Here is a 23,475-nt window from a genome sequence, read left to right on the forward strand (position 1 = left end):
CCACCTCCCGCTTTTTGCATTCTTCAATTGGGTCAAATACTTAACCCCATTGCTTCAGGCTAAGGCAAGCAACAGATCTCAGGAAAGAAGGTTTTTTTCTTTTCCTTTTTCTTTTTTTTTTTTTAGACAGAGTTTTGCTCGTCGCCCAGGCTGGAGTGCAGTGGTGCGATCTTGGCTCACCACAACTTTCGCCTCCCGGGTTCAAGTGATTCTCCTGCCTCAGCCTCCCAAGTAGCTGGGATTACAGGCACCCACCACCACGCTGAGCTAATTTTTTGTATTTTTAGTAGAGATGGGGTTTCACCTTTTTGGGCAGGCTGGTCTCAAACTCCTAACCTCAGGTGATCCGCCCGCCTCAGTCTCTCAAACTGTTGAGATTACAGGCGTGAGCCACCGTGCCAGGCCAGAAGTTTTATTTCCAAACCCCATGAAGGCATTACAAATAACAGAGATAGAAACCCAAATTAAGCTCTGAAACAACTGGAGACAGGCCTGCCTAGGTGATCAGGAGCATCCAGGCAGCAGGGATGGGAAGCAGGAGAGATGCATTCCAGATAAAGACCTCACCCCAGAGCTTTAGTCTGTATATACGTGTGACTATTCAGGGGCTGGAAGTTGAGAACCAGAAACCCACCTGGGTGGGAGGCAGAGAAGGCAGCAGCACGTGAGGTCAAGGACATTACCAAGTCTGACCCTGGCATTTGTCGCCTGTTCTGATCCCCAACAGTCCATAAATAAGTTATCCAGCGCATCTCAGGGATGGAGGCCGGGGAGCAAGCCAACTAGCCATAGCCTCTGGAAGGGGCAGGCCAGCCTGGCACTGGGGCAGAGCTACAGCAGAATGCAGTCTGACTCGTGCTTCGGCCTCTGCCGACGCTCCCCAGCTGGGCGTCCAGATGTGGCTCCTCTCCCCTGTATCGAATTTAACAATCGGTCACTGAACTTCCTTGGAAGCGCACAAGAAGAGATTCTAGAAGGAGGGGTGTCAGGATTGGGACAGGGAGTAGGGAGAGGAAGATAGGAAGGGACTCCAGGGGAGAGGGACAGGCAGGGGAAGGGCCCTGAGAGAAGAAACCTTGAAGAGACCAGTGCAGGAATAATAGGTGTTCTGGACCCGGCAAAGCATGAGGTAGAAACCGGGAGTGTGGGCGCCCGGGCAGCAGCCCACCTGCGGTGACAGGGCCCATGTCCGCGTCCACACTGGCTGCACTGCCTGCTGCTGTTGATACTCCTCTTGCTGAAGCTGCTGGGCCAGCTCCAAGTCGGTGAGCGCACCTTGTGGCTGCTGCTGCTGCAGGGACAGAGCAACCAGGTAGTCCTGGGGAGAACAAGAGTTGTACAATGGGCTGAGGCCCAGAGCTGTGGCTATTCAGGCGAGGTTTCCAAATCAGTTTTTCCGCATCCCTCAAATTCTCTAGCTCTTTCTCCCTACGGAGCAGCACACACAGCCAAATGCATTATCTGTGGTGCCAGAGAATACACACCAAGTGAGGAGACGATCTGAGGTAACCCAGAGAAAGAGGCATGGATTCACATGGCCTCTAGCGGTTAAAATGTATATGGCAAACAGCTCCCTGAAGCACATGTGCTCTCTGCACTTTTCCTAAGTGCCCTACACACCTGGTCTACCTGCAGCTGCTTTTCTGGGGAGCCACTCCCACCTTCTGCTCCAGGCCCCTTGCCCAGGGAATGACTCAGGTGAAAGTCGGAGTCACAAAAGCAGCTGTCTCCATCCACATTGTGCAGGCTCTCCCATACGACTTGCTCCTCGTGTAGAAAGCCCTGGTCAGTGACCAGTAGGTATAAGTGACTCTACAAAGAAAAGAACAGAGCTCACTGCGGGGACAGGTGATACAGAGGCAGTTTTTTTTTTTTTTTTTTTTTTTTGGAGACAGAGTCTCGCTCTATCACCCAGGCTGGAGTGCAGTGGTGTGATCTCTGCTCACTGCAAGCTCCGCCTCCCGGGTTCACGCCATTCTCCTGTCTCAGCCTCCCGAGTAGCTGGGACTACAGGCACCCACTACCATGCCTGGCTAATTTTTTGTATTTTTTTAGTAGAGATGGGGTTTTACCATGTTAGGGAGGATGGTCTCGACCTCCTGACCTCGTGATCCGCCCTCCTCGGCCTCCCAAAGTGCTGGGATTACAGGCATGAGCCACCGCACCCAGCCCCTCAGCATGTGGACCTTTTATAAATATGTGTGGCCTTGGGGGGAAGAAAGGGATGTCTGAGTGTATGTCCAGTTGGGTGTGAGCACGGTGGTCATTCTGGCCAAGCATGGCATGCAGTCGTTGGGGCTGAGATGCCACACAAGACCCTGCTCCCCCCATTTCCCGTTGTTCTCTGGGCTTGCCTGATGGCTCTTAGGATAAATCCTTTGAGAACCAGAGACCCCTCCCTCTGCTGCTCAAATCCTAGAGAACTTTGGCAGTTTCTAACTTTTGAAGACCAGCATTGTTCAAAAATTCCACTGCCCCCTCCTAGGGGAGGATCGGACTTTCCTGTACCATCGACGGCAGGCTTATCCCTCATGGCTTGCTCTGGCCAGAAGATGTGAGCAGAAATGACATGTGTCATTTCCAAACAGAAGCTCTAAGCATGAATGCACAGTGCCCCCCTCTCTGTGTTCCCGCATATATTCCAGATAAAGGATCTTTTGTCAGCTGGGTCCCAGAGTGAAAATGGTATAGGACAGAACCATAGCCAGTTCACAGTGGACATGCACCAGGAGCGGGAAATGAACCTTTGTTGTGGTAAACCACAGGGATTTGACGGGTCACTTGCTACCACGGCTTAATCTAGCTGATCCCAGCTGGACCCATGAGAAAAAGGCACCAGGAAATGACAGCACCGCAGCCCGCCGCCCTCAAACCCGCATTACCTTATGCTTAGTCATGGTGCTAAAGTGGTTGTTTCGGAAAAAGACGCTAAGTTCATCCTCCTTAGCAGCTGCTGTCAGCTCACACAGTCCGTGGTAGGTCAGCTGGGCCGCGGTGGTCTCCAGGAACTGCTCTGCAATCAGGCCTGCCAGAGGGGACAAGTTGAGGGAAACTTGGCTTGAATTCAAGGTCCACAACAGGAAGGACCATCCAGAGAGCCCCTGTCAAAAGCCCCGGGGGTCAGTCCCACCTTCTGACGTCCCTTTCTTGAAACCTGGCTGTATTCATTCACTTAACAAATACTTATAGAGCAGCTACCTCATGCCAGGCACTGGGGATACCCCAATGAACTAAACAGAAATTCCCCAAGCTCCTTCTTGTTAAGCTTATACCTAGTGGGATGTGGTGGGAGATGACACACAATAAAAAATAAGCCTAAGTAGCCATCATTCCCTCCACATACTATTCATGAGAAGGGGAGGAATGTCACCTTCTGTCACGAGGTTGGTGTCACTGGAGTGTTTGCAGGTGATGATCTTCTCCACCAGCTGGTTGTAACTCAGTTTCCCAACTGCACGCACAGCCTCAGGACTCTGCTTGAGTAGTGGGATGGTAGGATACCAAAATAATTGGGATTTTTTTTTTTAAGGAAGGAAATGAACAAAGCTCACAAGGTCTACAACCCTATGATGAATGGTTCCTAAACACTGTTTTTTTTTCGTCTCTCAAAAAAAAAAAAAAATTTCAGGAACCATTCATCATAGGATTGCTATGTTGCTCAGACTGGCCCCGAACTCCTCCCAAGTAGCTGGGAATACAGGCATGTGCCACCAAACCCATCTGGTTCCTGAATTTTTGATGTCTAAAGAACTGACCTATTTGCATGTAGTTTGCTTGTATTTGCATGTTATCCCCAAAATTGGTTAAAATTCAAGGACTTCTGTACTGGGTCCAGTCTCCAAACCCTATTTCCCTCCCAAGCCATTCTAACCCCTAACTCCCTAACCTCTACCCCACAAAAATTTGCCTCTCTCATGTCAGCTTAAGCTGGATAAGGTCCCAGTGGGCCCTCCCACCCTCACCTGTGGATCAACAAGCCAGCCATGGTACAGAGGTATGCCTAGTAGGTCAAAGACACTGCATTCAGGTGTATACTCAAAATCAGAGACGCCTGTGAATCGCACATTGACATCCAGACCTGTGGCCAGTTTAGGCAGCACTGTTATTGCATCATCCACATTCTGGGGGTAGAAAAAAGATGATGGACATTCTGGCCTTTTCTCCCACCACTCCACTTCCACCTCCAGAAATTAAAAATTAACCTTGTTGCTTTTCTTTCGCGATTCTCTTACAAGCCACTCCATTTCTCCCTTGCCTCAACCCTTCTCTATGAACACTGTTTTTCTTTTAGAGTTTAAGTCTCATTCTTTCATCCAGGCTGGAGTGCAGTGGTGTGATCCTAGCTCACTACAGCCTCAAACTCTTGGTTTCAAGTGACCCTCCCACCTCAGCCTCCTGAGTAGCTGGGACTACAGGCACGCACCGCCATACCTGGCTAATTCTTGAAAATATTTTTTTTTTTTTGTAGAGACAGGGGTATTATTATGTTGCCCAGGCTGGCCTTGAACTCCTGGCCTCAAGTGATCCTCACGCTTTGGCCTCTCAAAGTGCTGGGATTACAGGTGTGAGCACTCGGCCAATGAACATATTTTCTAGGACAAAGATAAACTCTCCTTTGACTCCTGCAGAATAAAATCATGGTTCAAGGAAACCTCTGAAGAACAACAAAAGCTTCTCTTAGTATTTCAAGATGTCCCCTTACAAACCTGCAGACCCCTATGCCCGCAGACCTTCTGCCTTACCTGCTGGAAATTAAGCCGAAGTCCCTCTGACTTCTCCTGGGGCTTGATGGACAGGAGGCAGTTTCCTACAAGACAGGGCCTCTTAGCTTACCCCACCAATTGCCTCAAAAGCTAAGTTTCCTCGGGTAATGTCACAGAACACAGATTTTCAGAGCTGGAAAAGACTTAGAGTCTAATCTGGACTCTTCATTTCTCAAAGGAAGCAACAGGCTCATAAAGGTGAAGGGCCCACCCAGGGTCAGATAACAAAGCTAAGGGCAGAATTGGTGTTACCACCCAGGACTCCTGACACCTTTGCTTTTCATTATCCAGCCTTGCAGAGAAGCCCCATAGACCCTTACCCTCCCTGCCATACCAGAACCCCCAAATGGAGATCCCTGAATAGTCTGGATTTCTGGCTGAGTGGATAGCTCTGGAACCCTTTGGGTAATTCCTCTTTAAGGCCCAGTCACTCACCAAGATGGGCCATGAGCTCATCCGATGTGATCACTTCCTTCTGCAGGGGGAGCTTCACCTGGAGGCAGAAGGGGTGATCACGTGTGTGCTTTCCCCCAAAGAGCACTAAAGGAAGAACCCATGGAAAGGCAAGGGGGAGCTCCAGTAGTAGGGTGGGGTAGGAAAAAAGGCTTGCAACTGGCACAAGGGAATGAATGTGAAATCTTGCAAGGCATGTGCATTTGCTAGGGAGTAGGAGATACAGGGGTAGGACAGATCTTCCTCTTTTTCTTTTTTTCTTTGTTTTTTTTTTTTTTTTTTTTTTTTGAGACAGAGTCTCGCTCTGTCGCCCAGGCTGGAGTGCAGTGGCCGGATCTCAGCTCACTGCAAGCTCCACCTCCCGGGTTTACGCCATTCTCCTGCCTCAGCCTCCCGAGTAGCTGGGACTACAGGCTCCCGCCACCTCGCCCGGCTAGATTTTGTATTTTTTAGTAGAGACGGGGTTTCACCGTGTTAGCCAGGATGGTCTTGATCTCCTGACCTCGTGATCCGCCCGTCTCGGCCTCCCAAAGTGCTGGGATTACAGGCTTGAGCCACCGCGCCCGGCCTTTTTCTTTGTTTTTAGGAACATCTTATCTCATTTGCTCAAGTTGGAGAAATATGGAGAATAATCTGAAAAGTTTTGACTGGTTTGAGAATATCAGGATGATCAAGGAAGTAGGTCAGGGAAGAGTACTCCCTGATATTTTTTGCACCCCTAACTGGGTGTTCTCTTACCTTCCACTGAAGAAAGAGGATATTCATGATGGCAAGGAGAGGGCAAGGGCCATTACTGCTCTGGGTGATGATAGGTGTCCGTTCTCCTTTCCAAGGGATCCACTTGACACAGTAGAAATCTGGCTCAGGCTGTCGGGTCCTGGGGGACTGAGGAAGCTCCTGGGGCATGGAGCATGCCCTCATTGTCTCTACTTCAGGCAGTGTCCCAAGGGTTGGCCCCAGTGGAGCTGAGCTAGCTTCAGGCAGAGGGGACTCAAGGTTGTCCCCACACTGGCCACGCAGCAAAGCTTGGCCCCGTTCTCCAGCCTCCCCATCAGCATCTCTTGCATCTGCGTTCTGAGGGTGCTCATGTGGGCCTGCCAGAAGCTCATGGTTTTCAGGGATGACTGCTTCTGCAGTCCCGGCCTTACCAGGGGTCGGATCCTCAGGCTGATGGTGTTCCATAGTCAAAAGGGACTCAGCTGAGGGGCACTGAAGGTGTTTACTGACCTCAGGGACTTGCCTAAGCCAGGCTTGGGATGCAAAAGAGGGACCTGTTCAATAAGAAGAAAATCAGTGGGCTGGAAAGCAAACTAACCCAGATAAGTCTTGGAAAAGGAATGTAGTGTAGAAGGCTGGTTAGTGTTTGTGCAGTCACTCCTGGCTAGGGGCAGTATATGTGTAAACAGAAGGGTCCTGTGCTAAGCTCTTTCCACCTCTAACTTGCTGTGACCAGATGAGACCAAGAGGGCACGGGGCGGAGGGAAGACTGGTGGGATTGAAGACATGGGTGGAGTCAGCTTCCCTGAAACAGATCGTGACAGGGAAGGAAGAAAAGACAGAGAGAAAGGGAGAGCACAAAGGAGAAAGAAGGAAAAGAGGTGGAGAAAGAAATGTTAAATCTACGCTAATGGTTATTAATATGATGATCTTTAGCTTACTCTAATAGGCATCACATCAGTAACTGCCTCATAGCCATATTCCCTCACAGGGATAATTCCTCTGCCCTACCCCACACCCTGCCCCTTCACACAACATACTAAGCATACACAGGCCGCTTGTATTTTTAGGGATACCTTCTCTCTGCCTCACCCAAGGATAAAAAGATTAACAGTCACATAGTGCTTGGGGTGAAGAATGGAGGAGGCACAGAGTCAGCGTCATGCCCCTAAAGGCGAAATGCTGGTGAGGAAGGGGAAGTCTTCCTCCTCAAAGGGCTCTTCCGAACCATACGCAATACGAGACCACAGTATAAAGGCCTTGGGAGGGGTTTCCTGTAAGCTGGGAGGGGAAATGTAGGTAAGGGGTGACTGGAATCAGAGACTGGTTTTAATAAGTGACTTCAGATTAGGGGCACAAAAAGCACTCCCCACAAGTTCTTCCAGTAAGCTTCTCTTTAAAAAAAAAAAAAATTAATAAAGATATTCAAATTTATTTTAATTAAATTGAGACAGGGTCTTGCTTTGTTGCCCAGGCTGGTCTCAACTCCTGGGGCCCCAAGTAATCCGCCCTCCTCAGCCTGTCAAAGGACTGGGATTATAGGCATGAGCCACGGTGCCTGGACCCAGTAAGCATCTCTTGACAGCTAGAGTTGAGACAGCAACTTTTCCTCAGTTCATTTTTTTTTTCTTCCAGAAACTGCCTAAACCCAGAGATACTCTCTTGCCTGCTATTTCTATGAAATATGAAAATGCTGATTATTAATTTACTTAACAATACTCCCTCTACATTCACCTACCTGAAGTTTTATGTCTATTCCCATCCAAGTGGTTTTATTTATTTATCTTTATTTTTTTGAGACGGAGTTTTGCTCTTGTTGCCCAGGCTGGAGTGCAGTGGCGCAATCTCAGCTCACCGCAACCTCTGCCTCCTGGGTGCAAGTGATTCTCCTGCCTCAGCCTCCCGAGTAGCTGGGATTACAGGCATGCACCACCATGTCCGGCTAATTTTGTATTTTTTAGTAGAGACGGGTTTTCTCCATGTTCGTCAGGCTGGTCTCAAACTTCCGACCTCAGGTGATCCTCCCACCTCGGCCTCCCAAAGTGCTGGGATTACAGGCATGAGCCACCGCACCCAATCCTATCCAGGTCATTTTAGATGTGAACACTGGACCTGTTTAACCTGCTCTCTATCAGCACTAGAGGCACACTGAGGCAAGTACAGATAGACATTTAACTAATGCTGTGGGTATAAATAATAAAAAACCACAAATCCTGCCCTTTGGAAAACATCTCCCTTTAATCTCCTTGCTCCCCTCCCACTCTTTATCAAGGAGAGAAACAGGGAGAAATTAAACTAGTTAGGGACCAGGCGTGGTGGCTCACACCTGTAATCCCAGCATTTTGGGAGGCTGAGGCGGGCAAATTACTTGAGATCAGGAGATCGAGACCATCCTGGCCAACATGGCGAAACCCTCTCTGTATTGAAAATACAAAAATTAGCCAGGTGTGTTGGCGCGTGCCTGTGTCCCAGCTGCTCAGGAGGCTTAGGTGGGAGAATTGCTTGAACCCAGGAGGCGGAGGTTGCAGTGAGCTGAGATTGTGACACTGCACTACAGCCTGGACGACAGAGCGAAACTCCATCTCAAAAATAAAATAAAACAAAATAAAATAAATTATACTAGTTAGAAATCTTGTCTTTTCCCCGTCCTCCTCCCAACCTGAGACTGCTTCCTTCTTGTAAACCTACATGAATTTGGGGCTAGGGGAAGGCCTGGGAGATGAGGTTGAGGAACATTAAAGTTACTGAAATAGAATAAGCCTAGTCACTCGAATTGATTATCCTCTTGATTCACGTATGTTTATGCTAGCTGCATATCATTTACTTGTTGTTAATTTAGAATCAGAGTAGCAAAAACTGCCTGCAGGCCTTACACTTGTTTTCTCTCTCTTTCTCTCTCTCCTTTTCTTCTCCCCTTAAATGACACTTAGGGTGAACCTCAAAGCAGATGCCAGAGCCTGGAAAAGTAAAAAAGCTTGAAGAAAAGCAGGCCTCGGCTGGGCACAGTGGCTCACACCTGTATCCCAGCACTTTGGGAGGCCAAGGCGGGTGGATCACCTGAGGTCAGGAGTTCAAGACCAGCCTGGCTAACATGGTGAAACCCCGTCTCCACTAAAACTACAAAAATTAGCCAGGCGTGGTGGCGGGTGCCTGTATTCCCAGCTACTCAGGAGGCTGAGACAGGAGAATTGCTTGAACCCCGGAGGTGGAGATGGCAGTAAGCCAAGATTGTGCCACTGCACTCCAGCCTGCGTGACAAGAGTTAGACTCTGTCTCAGGAAAAAAAAAAAAAAAGAAAAAAGAAAAGCAGGCCTCAGTTTTTTTATTTTCTGTCCAGTGCCAGAAATGATCAATGATGAAGTGGGGTTGGGCAGCTAGCTGGCTGGAGAGGTGAGCCAAAGGAACCCAGGAACACCTGAGGGAGTGGGGTCTCAGAGGAACTGGGCAGAGCTAAATGGGCTAAGTCTTAAGAGGCAGGGGCAGGAAATGTAATGGAAGGTTTCTACTCTACGAGGTCCAATCCTGCTGGGGAGGGCATGGAGTATCTCAGAGTAGGAAAGAATGAGAGAGAGGATAGTCAGACAAATCAAAGTTTCATTCTCCTCCTCCTCTTTCTCAGCTCCTCAAGTCCTACACTTCTTCTCCAGCTGGAATTATGGTGGTGGGTGAGGGAATTAAAATAACCCTGGCTCCTCCCTAATCAATAGCAGTACAGAGTCAAAAGTTGGAAGAAGCATGTAAAACAGGTATGTAACTTCAAGAAGACACTCTTCCTCTCCGTAGGAACAATTCCCTTACTGTCCCACACCAATCTCTTTCTCAGTCTGACCTACGTCTTCATGCAATCAATAGTTTAGATTTTCATCTCAGAATATGTCAACCATGGCCACAGTGCCCTGTCTACTTGCTCATAAGGAGAGGGGGAGGGTTTTGTGCTTTCATTAAAAGGAGGAGGACCAAGCAGCATCCCCTTTACATATCTCTCCTGACTTAGCTCCTCTAAGCAATCCAGACTTGTAGACCAAAGGTGGAAGGACAGCAGGTGTCAGCTCCCCAGAGCTGGAGAGGAAATGGAGAAGGGTGGGAGAAGAAGTGAAGAGGATGATTAAAATAAAGTTTTTACCTTAAAGAAGTGGGTGCTGTTCCAAGATTGAGAAGAAGGGTTCAGCTGTGGCAATGCAATGGGGAAGATAGGTGCAATGAGGGAGTCTGCCAGTGCCAGCTGCCTTCCAGCTGTCAACGCCTGAGCTTATACAGGTTTACACAGCTTTGCGAGCGACGGTACAGGCTTGGTTGTGGCCACTTCCGGACTCACGCCCAGTACTGGGGGCACTGGAGAGGGTGAAGGCAGGCAGGGGCGGAGCCCAGGTGCTCCAGGTCACTCAGAGAGTCTTCAGGATTCCTGAGTCGCCGAGTCTAGGGCATGCGCTCCAGGCCCTGACTACAAGCTGGTTTTCAAAGGAAGTTTGTGGTTTTTCTTTTCTTCTCTCTCTCTCTTTTTTGTTCTCATCGGGACGAAGAAAAATTAGGCAAGGACAAGCTCCCTGGAGGAGGAGGGGCCTGCCCAGCGCTGGTGGATTTCCATCAGGGCTTTCTGACCTGGTCAGCAGCTTTGTGATCAGCAGAGAGGGAGCAAGAAACAGGAGAGAAAAACAACAGACCCTTTCTCTTCCCTCCGCCTGCCTCTGGAAGGGACGGAGCGCTTGTGCCTCTCTGGTGAGAATAGGGAAGAGCAAGTGCCCTTGCTGAGTGGGGAGGAGCAGGGCTGGACAGAAGCAGCTTGTTGGATCTGGGCTGTCTCTCTGGGTATGGCAGTCCTTTGCTCTCGATCCATAGAGGCAGGACCAAAGGGCACGATATTTGCATATATTACTCAGTTAATGTTAAAAACAAACAAACAAACCCAGCTCTTTTCCCTCTGGAGCCCTCCATAGAGGTCCTTTCCAAGTCCTTGCTGTATCATTTTTAAGTCTAGAAATGAAACTGGTTGGGTTGTGCACCTGGTAGAGTGCAGAGGGTGTGGAAGAAGCCCCAGGCTCTGGGCGCGATGGCTGACACCTGTAATCCCAGCACTTTGGGAAGCTGAGGCGGGCAAATCACGAGGTCAAGAGATTAAGACCAACCTGGCCAACATAGTGAAACCCCATCTCTACTAAAAATACAAAAATTAGCAGGGCGTGGTGGCACGCACCTGTAGCCCCAGCTACTCGGGAGGCTGAGGCAAGAGAATCACTTGAACCCGGGAGGCAGAGGTTGCAGTGAGCCAACATCCTGCCACTGCACTCCAGCCTGATGACAGAGCAAGACTCCGTTTGAAGAAGAAGAGGAAGAAGAAAAAAGAACTGGCAGAGCAGGCAGGCGATCCAACACCCCTGTGCTCTGGATCTTGGTTCCACCACAGGCCTCTCATCAGTCACCTCCTCTCGATTTACAGCTGGGGAAGCAGGAAAAGCTAGTGTGAGGCTGATGGTAGGAAATAAAGCGATAGATAAATAAATGAGGGAATTTTTGATGATGAGTGTCCATTTATTTACAGTACTTGCACTATCCTGCGGCTGCAAAGTGGCAGTTAAGGGAGGCTGGAACCTAACTCTACATTCTGAAGGGTTCCCTAAAACTCTATGTACAGGGCCGCCATAGGATGAAACTTCAAGCAACTCTAAAGGCTGAAAGAGCAGTTGGAACAATTAGGGTGGCAGAGAGCAAAAAGTCAAGGTTACAACCGTCCAAGAAAGGAAGGAGAAGATATTTGCGGAGGCTGTAGGAAAAAAACAGGCTACAGAGTTGCAAAGGGAGAAGCAGCAGGAGTTGGCAGGAGACTGTAGGTGTTAGGTAAACAAGAGGGGTCAAAGATTATTCTAATGTTCTCCTAACATGAACAACCACAAAACTGGTGGCGATTGAATCAGTTTGGTAAAAGGCAGAATTTCGGGAAAGAAGATCTGTTTTGCCAAGTGTCATTTAAAATGTCAACCGGATGCTCGGTGTGATATATGGAAAGATGTTATACTTAGCCTGATCTGAGAGGGAAAGTTCAGATGCCACAATAATGGGTTACTGTGACACATACACATTTGTTTACCAAACAACGGATCCCTCAGAAAACGCTCCTTCCCTCGGTAGCTAGGGACATTGCGGAGCCGCAGGACTACGTTTCCCACGTCGCCCCACGCCACACCCCCTTGGCCTCTCCGGAAAGACGTCCCAGGAGCCTCTGGGCGTAGAGCCCCGCCTCCGCCGCTGGGGGAGGGGCGACGCCAAGCTCGGGAGCACCCGGTTACGCACTTCCTCCCGGGGTCGGAGGCCGATTCGCCGTGTGGCGGGTTCGAGTCCCGCCTCCTGACTCTGGCCTCTAGCCCCTGAGTCCCGGGCGGGGTGCATTCGCCGGGGAAACCTCTCCTCGACCACGGGCACCTCTCCTCGACCAGGGGCGACGGCGTACTTTGGGCTTCATCATGGAGGACTACCTGCAGGATTGTCGAGCTGCTCTACAGGTAACCGATCCCTGTATGTGACTGTAAGGAATGGAGCACGGGGTCCAGGAAGGACGAAGACGTGGGATCTGGGGAGCCTCGACGGTCCGTGTGGAGGGAACACTGAGTTGTGGGGAGGGGGGTTGGGGCCTGATCAGGTTTGGGGCATGAGGAGCGAGGAGCGAGAAGCGAGCTTAGGAGCGTGAGAATGCTGCTTGCTTAGTCTCCCGGTTTTTGGCTCCCCGCCTTTGGGGTCCGCCCGAGAGCTGGGAGAAGTCTTGGGTCTGAATCCTGCATTTGAGCCTCTGCTTGCTGTCATCTCGGTCAGTTCCGTCAAAAGGACCAGGACTGTGCGACCGCCAGCCGAGCCCCGCGAGGTGTGTTTATTCTTTTCTCCCCGCCCCTCTTTGAGTTCTCCGCTCCCAAGGCCTCGCTTGGCCCACTGGCCTCCAGGTGAACCTCGCGGGTGTGGAGGGAACCGGTGCTCACGGCTTTATTTCCTCTGAATGGCGGTTTCTGTCTGGCGGGCTGAACTCATTTCTAAGTTAGAAGTAGTCACGGTATTTTACTTTAAGTCAGTGTTTTTAAACCAAACATACATAATCCATCAGGCATATTTGTTGACCCACAACCAGCATTCCTTTGCCTCCAGGTTTCTCCTTTGGCCTTAACGCACACACATTACATAAAAACTCTCCACTTGGAAGGGATAAGCACAAAGTGTGTTTAGAATCAAAACCATAAATATGACTACTGAATGCTTTGTGGCTTATTTTTGGTGCTCTCTGAGCCAGTTGGACTCACCCAGCCATGCTGAGCCGTCATGAGGCATTAGGCTGTTATCCCCAGTTAGCAGCAAAAAGCTAACCAGAGACAGACTCCAGGAGGTCACCCGGCCCCTCTACTTTGAGTTATATTGCCCTGAAGAAACCTAGACAGATGGCTTGCTGAGCTTTCCTTTTTAGATATCTGAAACTCAACAAATTCCCCTGGGGGATAGATTCTGTTCTTTACCAAATCCTGAAAGTCACTTAATTCCTGCTGCAGACTCAGCTGCTGGAATAAATGAATTGTCTTCATATTGAATTGGGGAGAAGGTCCATTTTAACACCAATTACATAGACATTTTCCTTGTGAAAAACAAATTTGGGGAGTTATTTCAATGCATAAGGCCATTTGGAACCAATCCCTTTTTGTTACGTCTGATTCCACCACAGGACTAATGTAGAGTTTTGGGGGCACCATTCTAAGTGCTAAACAGTTGGATTCCCCCCCCCTCCCAGTAACCCAAATGACTGGTCTCTTCCACCATGTGGTAAAGTGCCCTTGGACCTGAAACCTCACTAAATAATATTTCTTTGCATGCATCTATTCTCCAACATATATCCTCCAGAGCCTCCCCCCACCCCCAGGTTAGCAGTATGTTCTCTATTTTTATTTTGTATTTGTTTATTTATTTTGAGCCAGGGTCTCACTCTGTTGCCCTGGCTGGAGTGCAATGGTGTGATCACCTCCCCGGCTCAAGTGATCCTCCCCCCGGCTCAAGTGATCCTCCCACCTCAGCCTCCCGAAAAAGCTGCGACTATAGGCAGTGCCACCATGCAGGGCTAATTTTTTGTATTTTTGTAGAGACAGGGTCTCGCCATGCTGCCCAATCTGGTCTCGAACTCCTGGACTCAAACAATCCCTCTGGCTTGGCTTCCCAAAGTGCTGGAATTATAGGTGTGAGCCACTGTACCCAGCCCTAATAGTATATTCTCTACAGCAATATGAAGCTGGAAAAATACTTGATTTTTCCAATATTGCTGGAATCCTGACCTTTCTCTACCTGCATTCATCCCCAAGGAGCAAGATCTAGCTCTTCCTTTCAAACTTGTGAACTTGTGAAAGTTGAGATTGTGTCTTAGAGCTTTCATCATCACATAGCCTCTCCAGGGCCTGGAGAAATGAGAAAATTAGACTCTAGGAAGATTAACAGGTGAACTGATGGCAAGACATACTGGTAGATGCCAACAATTTAGATTGCTTTAATTTTTTTTTTTTTTTTTTGAGATGAACTCTCACTGTCGCCCAGGCTGGAGTACAGTGGTGCAATCTCGGCTCACTGCAACCTCCACTTCCTGAATTCAAGCGATTCTTCTGCCTCAGCCTCCTGAGTAGCTGGGATTACAAGCTTGCGCTACCATGCCTGGATAATTTTTGTATTTTTAGTAGAGACAGGGTTTCACCATGTTGGCCAGGCTGGTCTCGAACTCCTGACCTCAAGTGATCTGCCTGCCTTGGTCTCCCAAAGTGCTGGGATTACAGGCATGAGCCACCACATCCAGCCTAGATTGCTTTAAATTATAGAAGTAGTAAATGTGTACTTCATGAACAAATTTAAATACCAAAGGGATATGGAATGAAAAAGATAAAGATCGTTTTTCTTCTCTCCTCTCCATCCAGTTCTCCAGAGGACACCCTGTTAAGTTTCTTGTGTAAAGAGAGAGAGATGATTTAGACAGATACATTCTTAAGTTTGAATGTTCCTGTTAAACTACAGTTTAATTATAACTTTCAGAAAATCATGAATGCTCTTCTTTGCACAGAATAAAGACAGCTGGTAATCCAGCCAAGTCTCCCGTTGCTACTGTATTTTTAGTATTTGATACCAGAGAAATTTTCTACAGCCTCTGCCACAGAGACAATAGGATGTTCCATTAAAAAAAAATCTTATTTAACCAAATGTCCTATTTATGGTGACTCATCTTTCACTTCTAGGGGGGAGAAATCTTTGCTTCAGGCTGGGGCTGCATTGCATTTTAGGTGTTCATCCTGGAGCCTTTGGACAATGTACTGTGTGCAGTTCTCAGGCATGAGGCAGGAATCAGGAGCTGGCTCTCCTTAGAAATTTGTAGTCGTGGCCGGGCGCGGTGGCTCAAGCCTGTAATCCCAGCACTTTGGGAGGCCGAGACGGGCGGATCACGAGGTCAGGAGCTCGAGACCGTCCTGGCTAACACGGTGAAACCTCGTCTCTACTAAAGAATAATAAAAAAAAAAAACCAGCTGGGTGAGGTGGCGGGCGTCTGTAGTCCCAGCTACTCGGGAGGCTGAGGCAGGAGAATGGCGTGAACCCCGGAGGTGGAGCTTACAGTGAGCCGAGATCCGGCCACTGCACTCCAGCCTGGGTGACAGAGCGAGACTCCGTCTCAAAAAAAAAAAAAGAAATTTGTAGTCCTGGCATCAGTATTGTTCCTATTTTCTCTGCTGAGAGGGTTTGTCTCTCTCTGGCTTTCTGTCTCGTTTATTTTTCTCCCCCATTAACTATTCTGAAGAGTAGTTATCATACCATATTCAGCTTTAGAAGGGAAGTGGTTTACTTTGCCAGGCCTAGAACCCCCTCCCTGCCCCCTCCTCTTGAGGCCACAAAGAACATTTCAGGATAAGAGAGTCTTTTCAACTAGTGAGTGTTTATTCATTTATTTATTTTCATTTAATTTTTTTTTTTTTTGAGACGAAGTCTCACTCTGTCGCCAGGCTGGAGTGCAGTTGCATGAAGCTCTCTGCAACCTCCGCCTCCCAGGTTCAAGTGATTTTCCTGCCTCAGCCTCCCGAGTAGCTGGGACTACAGGCATGTGCCACCATGCCCAGCTAATTTTTGTATTTTTAGTAGAAACGGGGTTTCACCATGTTGGCCAGGACGGTCTCAATCTCTTGACTTCATGGTCTGCCTGCCTCATCCTCCCAAAGTGCTGGGATTACAGGCGTGAGCCACCGCGCCTGGCCAACTAGTAGGTCTTTAAAAAAAAAAAAAGAAAAGAAAAGAAAGTTTGTATTTATTTACTTCTGGCCCTCAGATGGTATTTCTTCCATTGGCAGCTTAGATTTCCTCATGCTGCTAAGTATAGCTGTATTTTCCCTGACTCTTTCTCTGATGGTCAGAAAACAGGTTGTTTGGCTTGTGCTTTCAGCTGGTGGAGGATGGGCTTGGAATTAAGGGTTACACATGTTTTTTCCTAAATAAAGAAGAGAATGATGTCTTATAAGTTGGGCAGCCCCACACCCGGTTTGCCCAGGGCAGTCTTGGTTTTCCCCTGTGTAATCATTAATAGCACCCCTTTTCATTCTCATAAGTGTACCAGTTTGAACAATAAAGTATATAGTCACCCATCACATAAGCCATGTTAAGGATCAGGGATACATGACCATGAAAAGATAGGGAGCTCCTTAAGATAGAAGTTAAGGTCTGTCTCAGAGCCACAAGTGCTAGAAGCTGGAGGTTTAGAGGAAGAGGATTGCTCTGGACTGGGTGTTCAGGAAGGCTTCACAGAGAAAGACATTAGGTAGACTTGAACAATGGGGAGAAGTAAAGAAAGAAGATGGGAAGGATCACATTTTACTATTTATAGCATAGGCACTTATGGTAGTATCTCATTTAATCCTCCTAACAACGTCATGAAATTGGTTACGATATTATTCTCATTTTTTGTTTGTTTTTTTGAGATGGAGTCTCACACTGTTACCCAGTCTAGAGTGCAATGGTGTGATCTCAGCTCACTGCAGCCTCCACTTCCCGGGTTCAAGCAATTCTCCCTGCCTCAGCCTCTGGAGTAGCTGAGATTACAGGCACCTGCCACCACGTCCGGCTAATTTTTGTGTGTTTTAGTTTCACCATGTTTGCCAGGCTGGTCTCGAACCCCTGACCTGAGGTGATCCGCCCACCTTGACCTCCCAAAGTGCTGGGATTATAGGTGTGAACCACAACACCTGGCCTATTCTCATTTTTATATGAGGAAAATGAGGCTTCGAGGGTCCAAAGTCCTGCAACAAGTAAGAAAGCAGAGCTGGGATTCAACCCCAAAGTCTGTGATCTTTTCAATTAGTAGTTCTGCATTCAAACAGAGAACGAATAGTGCAAAGGGCAGAGCTGGGAATGTGCACATCATGGTTTGCGGGTGGTGAATAATCCAGTCAGGCCGGGGTGACAGTGGGTGTTGACAGGGGAGAGGAATGCTGCTGCCTCCCTTGGTCACCCCAGTTCCAAGATTTGCTGCAAGTCCCAAAGTATTCCTTTTGTATTCATTCCTTCTGGTTGCTGTCTGGGTTTGGCTGAGTGCAAGGGGTTCATTGTTCACCTTCCTCTGGAGATAGTTTCTCCTGACTTCAGAGCCATGCCGTTGTATTTGGTCCCTACTTTGTGCTTTTCTGCTTAGCGTTCTCTTCATGGTGAGGATCTAAATAAGCCTGATTCAGCCGCTGCTTGCAGTGAAGCAACACTGATGTAAATGAGTGTGGAAAGGTTCTCCAGCGTCTCTTTGGACCCAGCAGTAGATCTCTCCTGCTTGCTCTGCCTTTTCTCCGCTGCTCTTACATTTTTCCTCCAGAGTCACAGCCATATGCCTCATGTTTATATAGTTTCTCTCTAGAGAACACTCGCTCCCCCTAACTGCTTCAGTGAGCAAGTTATTTCTGCAGACTCTTATCTCAAGTGCTTTCCTGTCACTTTGGTCCATAGCCATCTGGGCAGTTCTTGGTCTCCAGGAAACAGAGGTCTCTGGTATCAGGAGGAGGAATTACAAGTCAGAGAAGTTACTATGGGACCTGGGGTATTGGGTAGAATTCTCTTATTGCTTTGGAAAAAAGTAAAGCCCCTACCCCAGTGCTGTTCAGTGTGAATGGGCCTTTGCTTCCACACTCTTGAAGTAGACTTAGAGAAACAGGCATGGGGAGGACCTCAGGGGAAACTTCCTTAGGGGCCCTTTGGGCCGAACCCGGACAGATAACCTCTGTCTTCTGTATTTCTCTCCAGGGATGGGAGTAGGAGATGGGGAAGAGGGTGGTTTAAAAACAAAAACCTATCTTGTAACTGGAGGGGGCAATTGATACCACCAGAAGTCTTCTCAATTTGCCCTTTCTGAGCTGTGGCTTTCCAGTGGGGGAAGAGAAGGAGTGATAGCCTGTATAGGGAAGATGATTCTAGGTTTCCCTAGATTCCCTTTTTTTCCTAAAGTTACATTAGTTGATAACTGTTCTTTGCTATGTGTTACTCCTCTGAACCTTCCCACTTTGCTAAACTCTTGTGTCTAGCAAATCTTCCCTGACCGACGAAGTCAGAGTATATGGATTTTCACTTTCTTGTAACCCAGTAGTTCTCAACTGGGGGCAGTTTTGCTCCCCAGGGAACATTCAGCAAGTCTGGAGACATTTTTGTTTGTCACGACTTAGGGTGCTACTGGCATCCATGTGGGTAGAGGCTAGGGATCCTGCCAAATATCCTATAACGCACAGGACAGCCTCCACAAAAAAAAGAATTATCCGGCTGGGCGTGGTGGCTCATGCCTGTAATCCAGTCATTTTGGGAGGTCGAGGTGGCTGTGTCACTTGAGCCCAGGAGTTCGAGACCAGCATGGGCAACATGGTAAAACCCCATCTCTACAAAAAATGCAAAAATTTGGCTGGGCACAGTGGCTCACGCTTGTAATCCCAACACTTGGGGAAGCTGAGGTGGGCGGATCACCTGAGTTCAAGACCAGCCTGGCCAACATGGTGAAACCCTGTCTCTACTAAAAAATACAAAAATTAGGCCGGGCGTGGTGGCTCAAGCCTGTAATCCCAGCACTTTGGGAGGCCGAGACGGGCGGATCACAAGGTCAGGAGATCGAGATCATCCTGGCTGACACGGTGAAACCCCGTCTCTACTAAAAAAATACAAAAAATTAGCCGGGCGACGTGGCGGGTGCCTGTAGTCCCAGCTACTCAGGAGGCTGAGGCAGGAGAATGGCGTAAACCCGGGAGGCGGAGCTTGCAGTGAGCTGAGATCCGGCCACTGCACTCCAGCCTGGGCGGCAGAGACAGACTCCGTCTCAAAAAAAAATAAAAAATAAAAAATAATAAAAAAAAATAAAAAAAAAATACAAAAATTAACTGGATGTGGTGGCGCACGCCTGTAGTCTACTACAGCTACTCGGGAGGCTGAAGGGGGAGAATCACTTGAACCCAGGAGGCAGAGGTTGCAGTGAGCCCAGATTGCGCCACTGCACTCCAGCCTGGGCGACAGAGTGAGACTCCATCTCAAAGAAAAAAAAAAAGGGCTGGGTGGGTGGCTCACACCTGTAATCCCAACACTTTGGGAGTCTGAGGCCGGTGGATCACGAGGTCAGGAGTTCAAGACCAGCCTGACCAACATGGTGAAACCCCGTCTCTACTAAAAATACAAAAATTAGCCAAGCATGGTAGCACGTGCCTATAATCCCAGCTACTCAGGAGGCTGAGGCAGGAGAATCTCTTGAACCCAGGAGGTGGAGGTTACAGTGAGCCAAGATCACGCCACTGTACTACAGTCTGGGCGACAGAATGAGACTCTGTCTCAAAAAAAAAAAAAAAAATTAGTCGGGCGTGGTGGCAGGTGCCTGTAGTCCCAGCTACTCAGGAGGCTGAGGTGGGAGGATCACCTGAGTCTGGGAGGTGGAGTCTGCAGTGAGCCATGGTTGTGCCATGCACTCCAGCCTGGGTTACAGAGTGAGACCCTGCCTCGAAAAGTAAAAGTTACAAAAATGAAAAAGAAGTATCTAGTCCAAAATACCAGTCATGCTGAAGTTGAGAAACCCTGCTATATTTAGTGTGTCTCATTTTGTCTGTTTCATCCCATCTTCTCTCAAAACCAGGCTGAGATAGAAGTTCAAAAGTAAACTGATGGGCTGGGCACGGTGGCTCACACCAACACTTTGGGAGGCCAAGGTGGGCGGATCACTGAAGGTCAGGAGTTCAAGACCAGCCTGGCCAACATGGCAAAACCCCATCTCTACCAAAAATACAAAAATAAGCCGGGCATCATGGCGCATGCCTATAGTCCCAGCTACTCAGGAGGCTGGTGCAGGAGAATCACTTGAACCCAGGAGGTAGAGGTTGCCGTGAGCCAAGATAGCACCACTGCCCTCCAGCCTGGGCAACAAAGTAAGACCCTGTCTCAAAAAAAAAAAGTAAGCTGGTAAGAGAGAAGTATTGTGCCCTATGCTGGGCCATAGGCTTTCTGGTCTCATTCCACCCAGCAGAAAGCTTATACCTGGAATGAAATGACATAAGTACCTGCCTCATCAGGTTAAGGATTAAATGATTGATTAATGCATGAAAAAATATGAGAATAATGCCTGGCACATTCAATAAATGCTTAAAAACAAAACAAAACCCAAGACCCTGTCACCCTGATTTTGGGCACTCTAGTTTTAGTATGTTTTATTTTATTTATTTATTTGAGACGGAGTTTCGCTCTTGTTGCCCAGGCTGGAGTACAAAAGGCACGATCTTGGCTCACTGCAACCTCCGTCTCCCGGGTTGAAGCAATTCTCCTGAGTAGCTAGGATTACAGGCGCATACCACCACCCCTGGCTAATTTTTGTATTTTTAGTAGAGATGGGGTTTCATCATATTGGGCAGGCGGGTCTCAAACTCCTAACCTCAGATGATCCGCCCTCCTCGGCCTCTCAAAGTGCTGGGATTACAGGCGCCAGCCACCATGCCCGGCCTTGGACTAAATCTTACTTTTAACCTTTATTCTCAAAGCCTCTTCACCTGTTCTCATGATTTAATAGTGTAAGCATCTGGCCGGGCGCGCTGGCTCACACCTGTAATCCCAACACTTTGGGAGGCTGAGGCGGGCAGATCACCTGAGGTCAGGAGTTGGAGACCAGCCTGACCAACATGGAGAAATCCCGTCTCTACTAAAAATACAAAATTAGCTGGGTGTGGTAGCGCATTCCTGTAATCCCAGCTACTCGTGAGGCTGAGGCAGGAGAACCTGGGAGGCAGAGGTTGCAGTGAGCCGAGATCGCACCATTGCGCTTCAGCCTGGGCAATGAGCAAAACTCTGTCTCAAAAAAGAAGTGTAAGCATTCGGCCGGGCGCGGTGGCTCAAGCCTGTAATCCCAGCACTTTGGGAGGCCGAGGCGGGCGGATCACGAGGTCAGGAGATCGAGACCATCCTGGCTAACATGGTGAAACCCCGTCTCTACTAAAAATACAAAAAACTAGCCGGGCGTGGTGGCGGGCGCCTATAGTCCCAGCTACTTGGAGGCTGAGGCAGGAGAATGGCCTGAACCTGGGAGGCGGAGCTTGCAGTGAGCCGAGATCGCGCCACTGCACTCCAGCCTGGGTGACACAGCGCGAGACTCCGTCTCAAAAAAAAAAAAAAAAAAAAAAAAAAAAAAAAAAAGAAGAAGTGTAAGCATTCTTTTCCCTATTATGAAAGTGGGAAGAAATAGTCAACCAGGGTTGATATGCCCAAGAGCATGCCTTGAATATATCAGCTACCCCAAATCCCCTTTTTTGACTATTTGAGTGCCCAAAGAAGATAAGAAATCAGAAGTTTATTTACTGCTTTGTAAGTTAACATTCAAGGAGATAGGAGGAAAGAACACTTTTCTACAAACTGGATATATGTAGAATGCTATAAGCTTAGCTGAAACACTTATGCCATCTATGGAATGAGGACCTACCTCCTCTGTGAAGATCAATGAGAGGAAGTGTGTGAAGCCCTATATGAGTATAAGGTAAATGGAGAGGCCAGGCACAGTGGCTCATACCTGTTATCCCAGAACTTTGGGAGGCTGAGGCGGGTGGATCTCTTGAGCCCAGGAATTTGAGACCAGTCTGTGCAACATGGCAAAATCCCATCTCTACAAAAAATACAAAAAATTAGCCGGACATGGTGGTGCTTTCCTGTAGTTCCAGCTATGCAGGAGGATCGATTGAGTCTAGCAGGAGGTTGAGGCTGCAGTGAGCTGTGATCACGCTACTGCATTCTAGCCTGGGCGACAGAGTGAGACCTGTCTCAAAAATATATATAGATGTTAAAAAAAAAAAAAAAGGTAAGTGGAAATGGATAGAGATACTTTTGTTAGTTTCCCATTTTCCTTCTTCTCCAGGAGTCCCGACCTCTACATGTTGTGCTGGGAAATGAAGCCTGTGATTTGGACTCTGTGGTGTCTGCTCTCGCCCTGGCTTTTTACCTAGCAAAGGTGGGTAAAACAAAGTAGTACCTAGAATCTGAGTCCCTTAGAATGAAAAGATCTGGATTCAAGACCCAGCTCTGCCACTTACCAGCATTTAGCATTGGGTAAATTTAAATCCCTTAAGTTTGCTGAGTCTCATGCCACCATCTATAAAATCTAAAATGATATTTTGCAGTGTTGCTGTGAGAAAAAAAGTGAGTAAATGTATTTTGGGGGATTTGTAAACCATAAAGCGATATTCAAACAGTTTATTACTGAGTTCCTTATAGGTATCAGTGATCTAGTGTGTATTCCTCTGCCCAGGTTAGTTCTTGAGGACTATTCCCTCTCTGCAGCATTGCATCTAGAACTAGGTCTTTACCATGAGTTACCTTGTTGACCTTCATGTTATCACTAAGGAGGGAGGGCAAAAGTCATCCTTTCATTTTTATAGACTGGGTACTTGTGGCTTTGAGAAAGGTGGTAACTTACCTAAGTCTGTCTCTTTTGGTCCCAATAGTCTTGTTACTTTTTCCTGTCATTGTAAATGATGATGCCTTCTTTTCACTTTCCTATCTAGACAACTGAGGCCGAGGAAGTCTTTGTGCCAGTTTTAAATATAAAACGTTCTGAGCTACCTCTGCGAGGTGACATTGTCTTCTTTCTTCAGAAGGTTCATATTCCAGAGAGTATCTTGATTTTTCGGGATGAGATTGACCTCCATGCATTACACCAGGCTGGCCAACTCACCCTCATCCTTGTCGACCATCATATCTTACCCAAGTAAGCACAAGGAAATTAAATTGCTACCTATCGTGTACCATGCTGGGCTCTGATGAGTGAGATATAAAGAGAGGAAGAAAGAGTTTTTGCTGGCTGGGCGCGGTGGCTCACGCCTGTAATCCCAACACTTTGGGAGGCCGAGGTGGGTGGATCACCTGAGGTCAGGAGTTGGAGACCAGCCTGGCCAACATGGCAAAACCCCATCTCTACTAAAAATACAATTAGCTGGGCGTGGTGGTTGCAGTGAGCCAAGATTGTGCCACTGCACTCCAGCCTGGGCGACAGAGCAAGACTGCATCTCAAAAAAAAAGAGTTTTTGCT

The 23,475-nt window shown here is 48.2% G+C and overlaps 2 protein-coding genes across 11 annotated transcripts in view; one reads left to right on the plus strand and one right to left on the minus strand.

Annotated features, from left to right (window-relative positions):
* Nucleotides 1-298: 298 nt before the first annotated feature.
* On the minus strand, nucleotides 299-12,134 carry MINDY1 (MINDY lysine 48 deubiquitinase 1). 6 transcript variants are annotated; one of them, XM_025391285.1, is made up of 11 exons: nucleotides 12,004-12,134; nucleotides 10,057-10,543; nucleotides 5,955-6,738; nucleotides 5,199-5,256; nucleotides 4,743-4,807; nucleotides 3,963-4,121; nucleotides 3,371-3,473; nucleotides 2,883-3,025; nucleotides 1,621-1,812; nucleotides 1,169-1,318; nucleotides 387-912 (listed from the first exon to the last, which is right to left on the minus strand). In XM_025391285.1, exons 3-11 carry the CDS (start codon nucleotides 6,396-6,398, stop codon nucleotides 832-834), a joined length of 1,395 nt encoding a protein of 464 aa, XP_025247070.1. In that variant the 5' UTR covers nucleotides 6,399-6,738; nucleotides 10,057-10,543; nucleotides 12,004-12,134; the 3' UTR covers nucleotides 387-831. The 6 variants fall into 6 exon arrangements, with proteins under 6 accessions (XP_025247103.1, XP_025247092.1, XP_025247081.1 ...); XM_025391318.1 differs by lacking the exon at nucleotides 12,004-12,134 and having other exon boundaries at nucleotides 299-912; nucleotides 5,955-6,101; nucleotides 10,057-10,737; XM_025391307.1 differs by lacking the exon at nucleotides 12,004-12,134 and having other exon boundaries at nucleotides 299-912; nucleotides 5,955-6,113; nucleotides 10,057-10,737.
* PRUNE1 (prune exopolyphosphatase 1) overlaps nucleotides 11,559-23,475 on the plus strand; it is a 31,032-nt gene continuing 19,115 nt past the window's right edge. For 2 of the 5 annotated variants that reach the window (XM_025391333.1, XM_025391343.1), the window contains exons 1-3: nucleotides 11,559-12,427; nucleotides 22,306-22,398; nucleotides 22,952-23,154. In XM_025391333.1, the coding sequence (XP_025247118.1) occupies nucleotides 12,389-12,427; nucleotides 22,306-22,398; nucleotides 22,952-23,154 (335 nt within the window). In that variant the 5' untranslated portion in view covers nucleotides 11,559-12,388. The remainder of the gene's footprint in view (nucleotides 12,428-22,305; nucleotides 22,399-22,951; nucleotides 23,155-23,475) is intronic. The other 3 variants (XM_025391370.1, XM_025391360.1, XM_025391352.1) reach the window with 3 other exon arrangements.

Source organism: Theropithecus gelada, chromosome 1 (genome assembly GCF_003255815.1).
Source record: "Theropithecus gelada isolate Dixy chromosome 1, Tgel_1.0, whole genome shotgun sequence".
Lineage (NCBI taxonomy): Eukaryota > Metazoa > Chordata > Mammalia > Primates > Cercopithecidae > Theropithecus > Theropithecus gelada.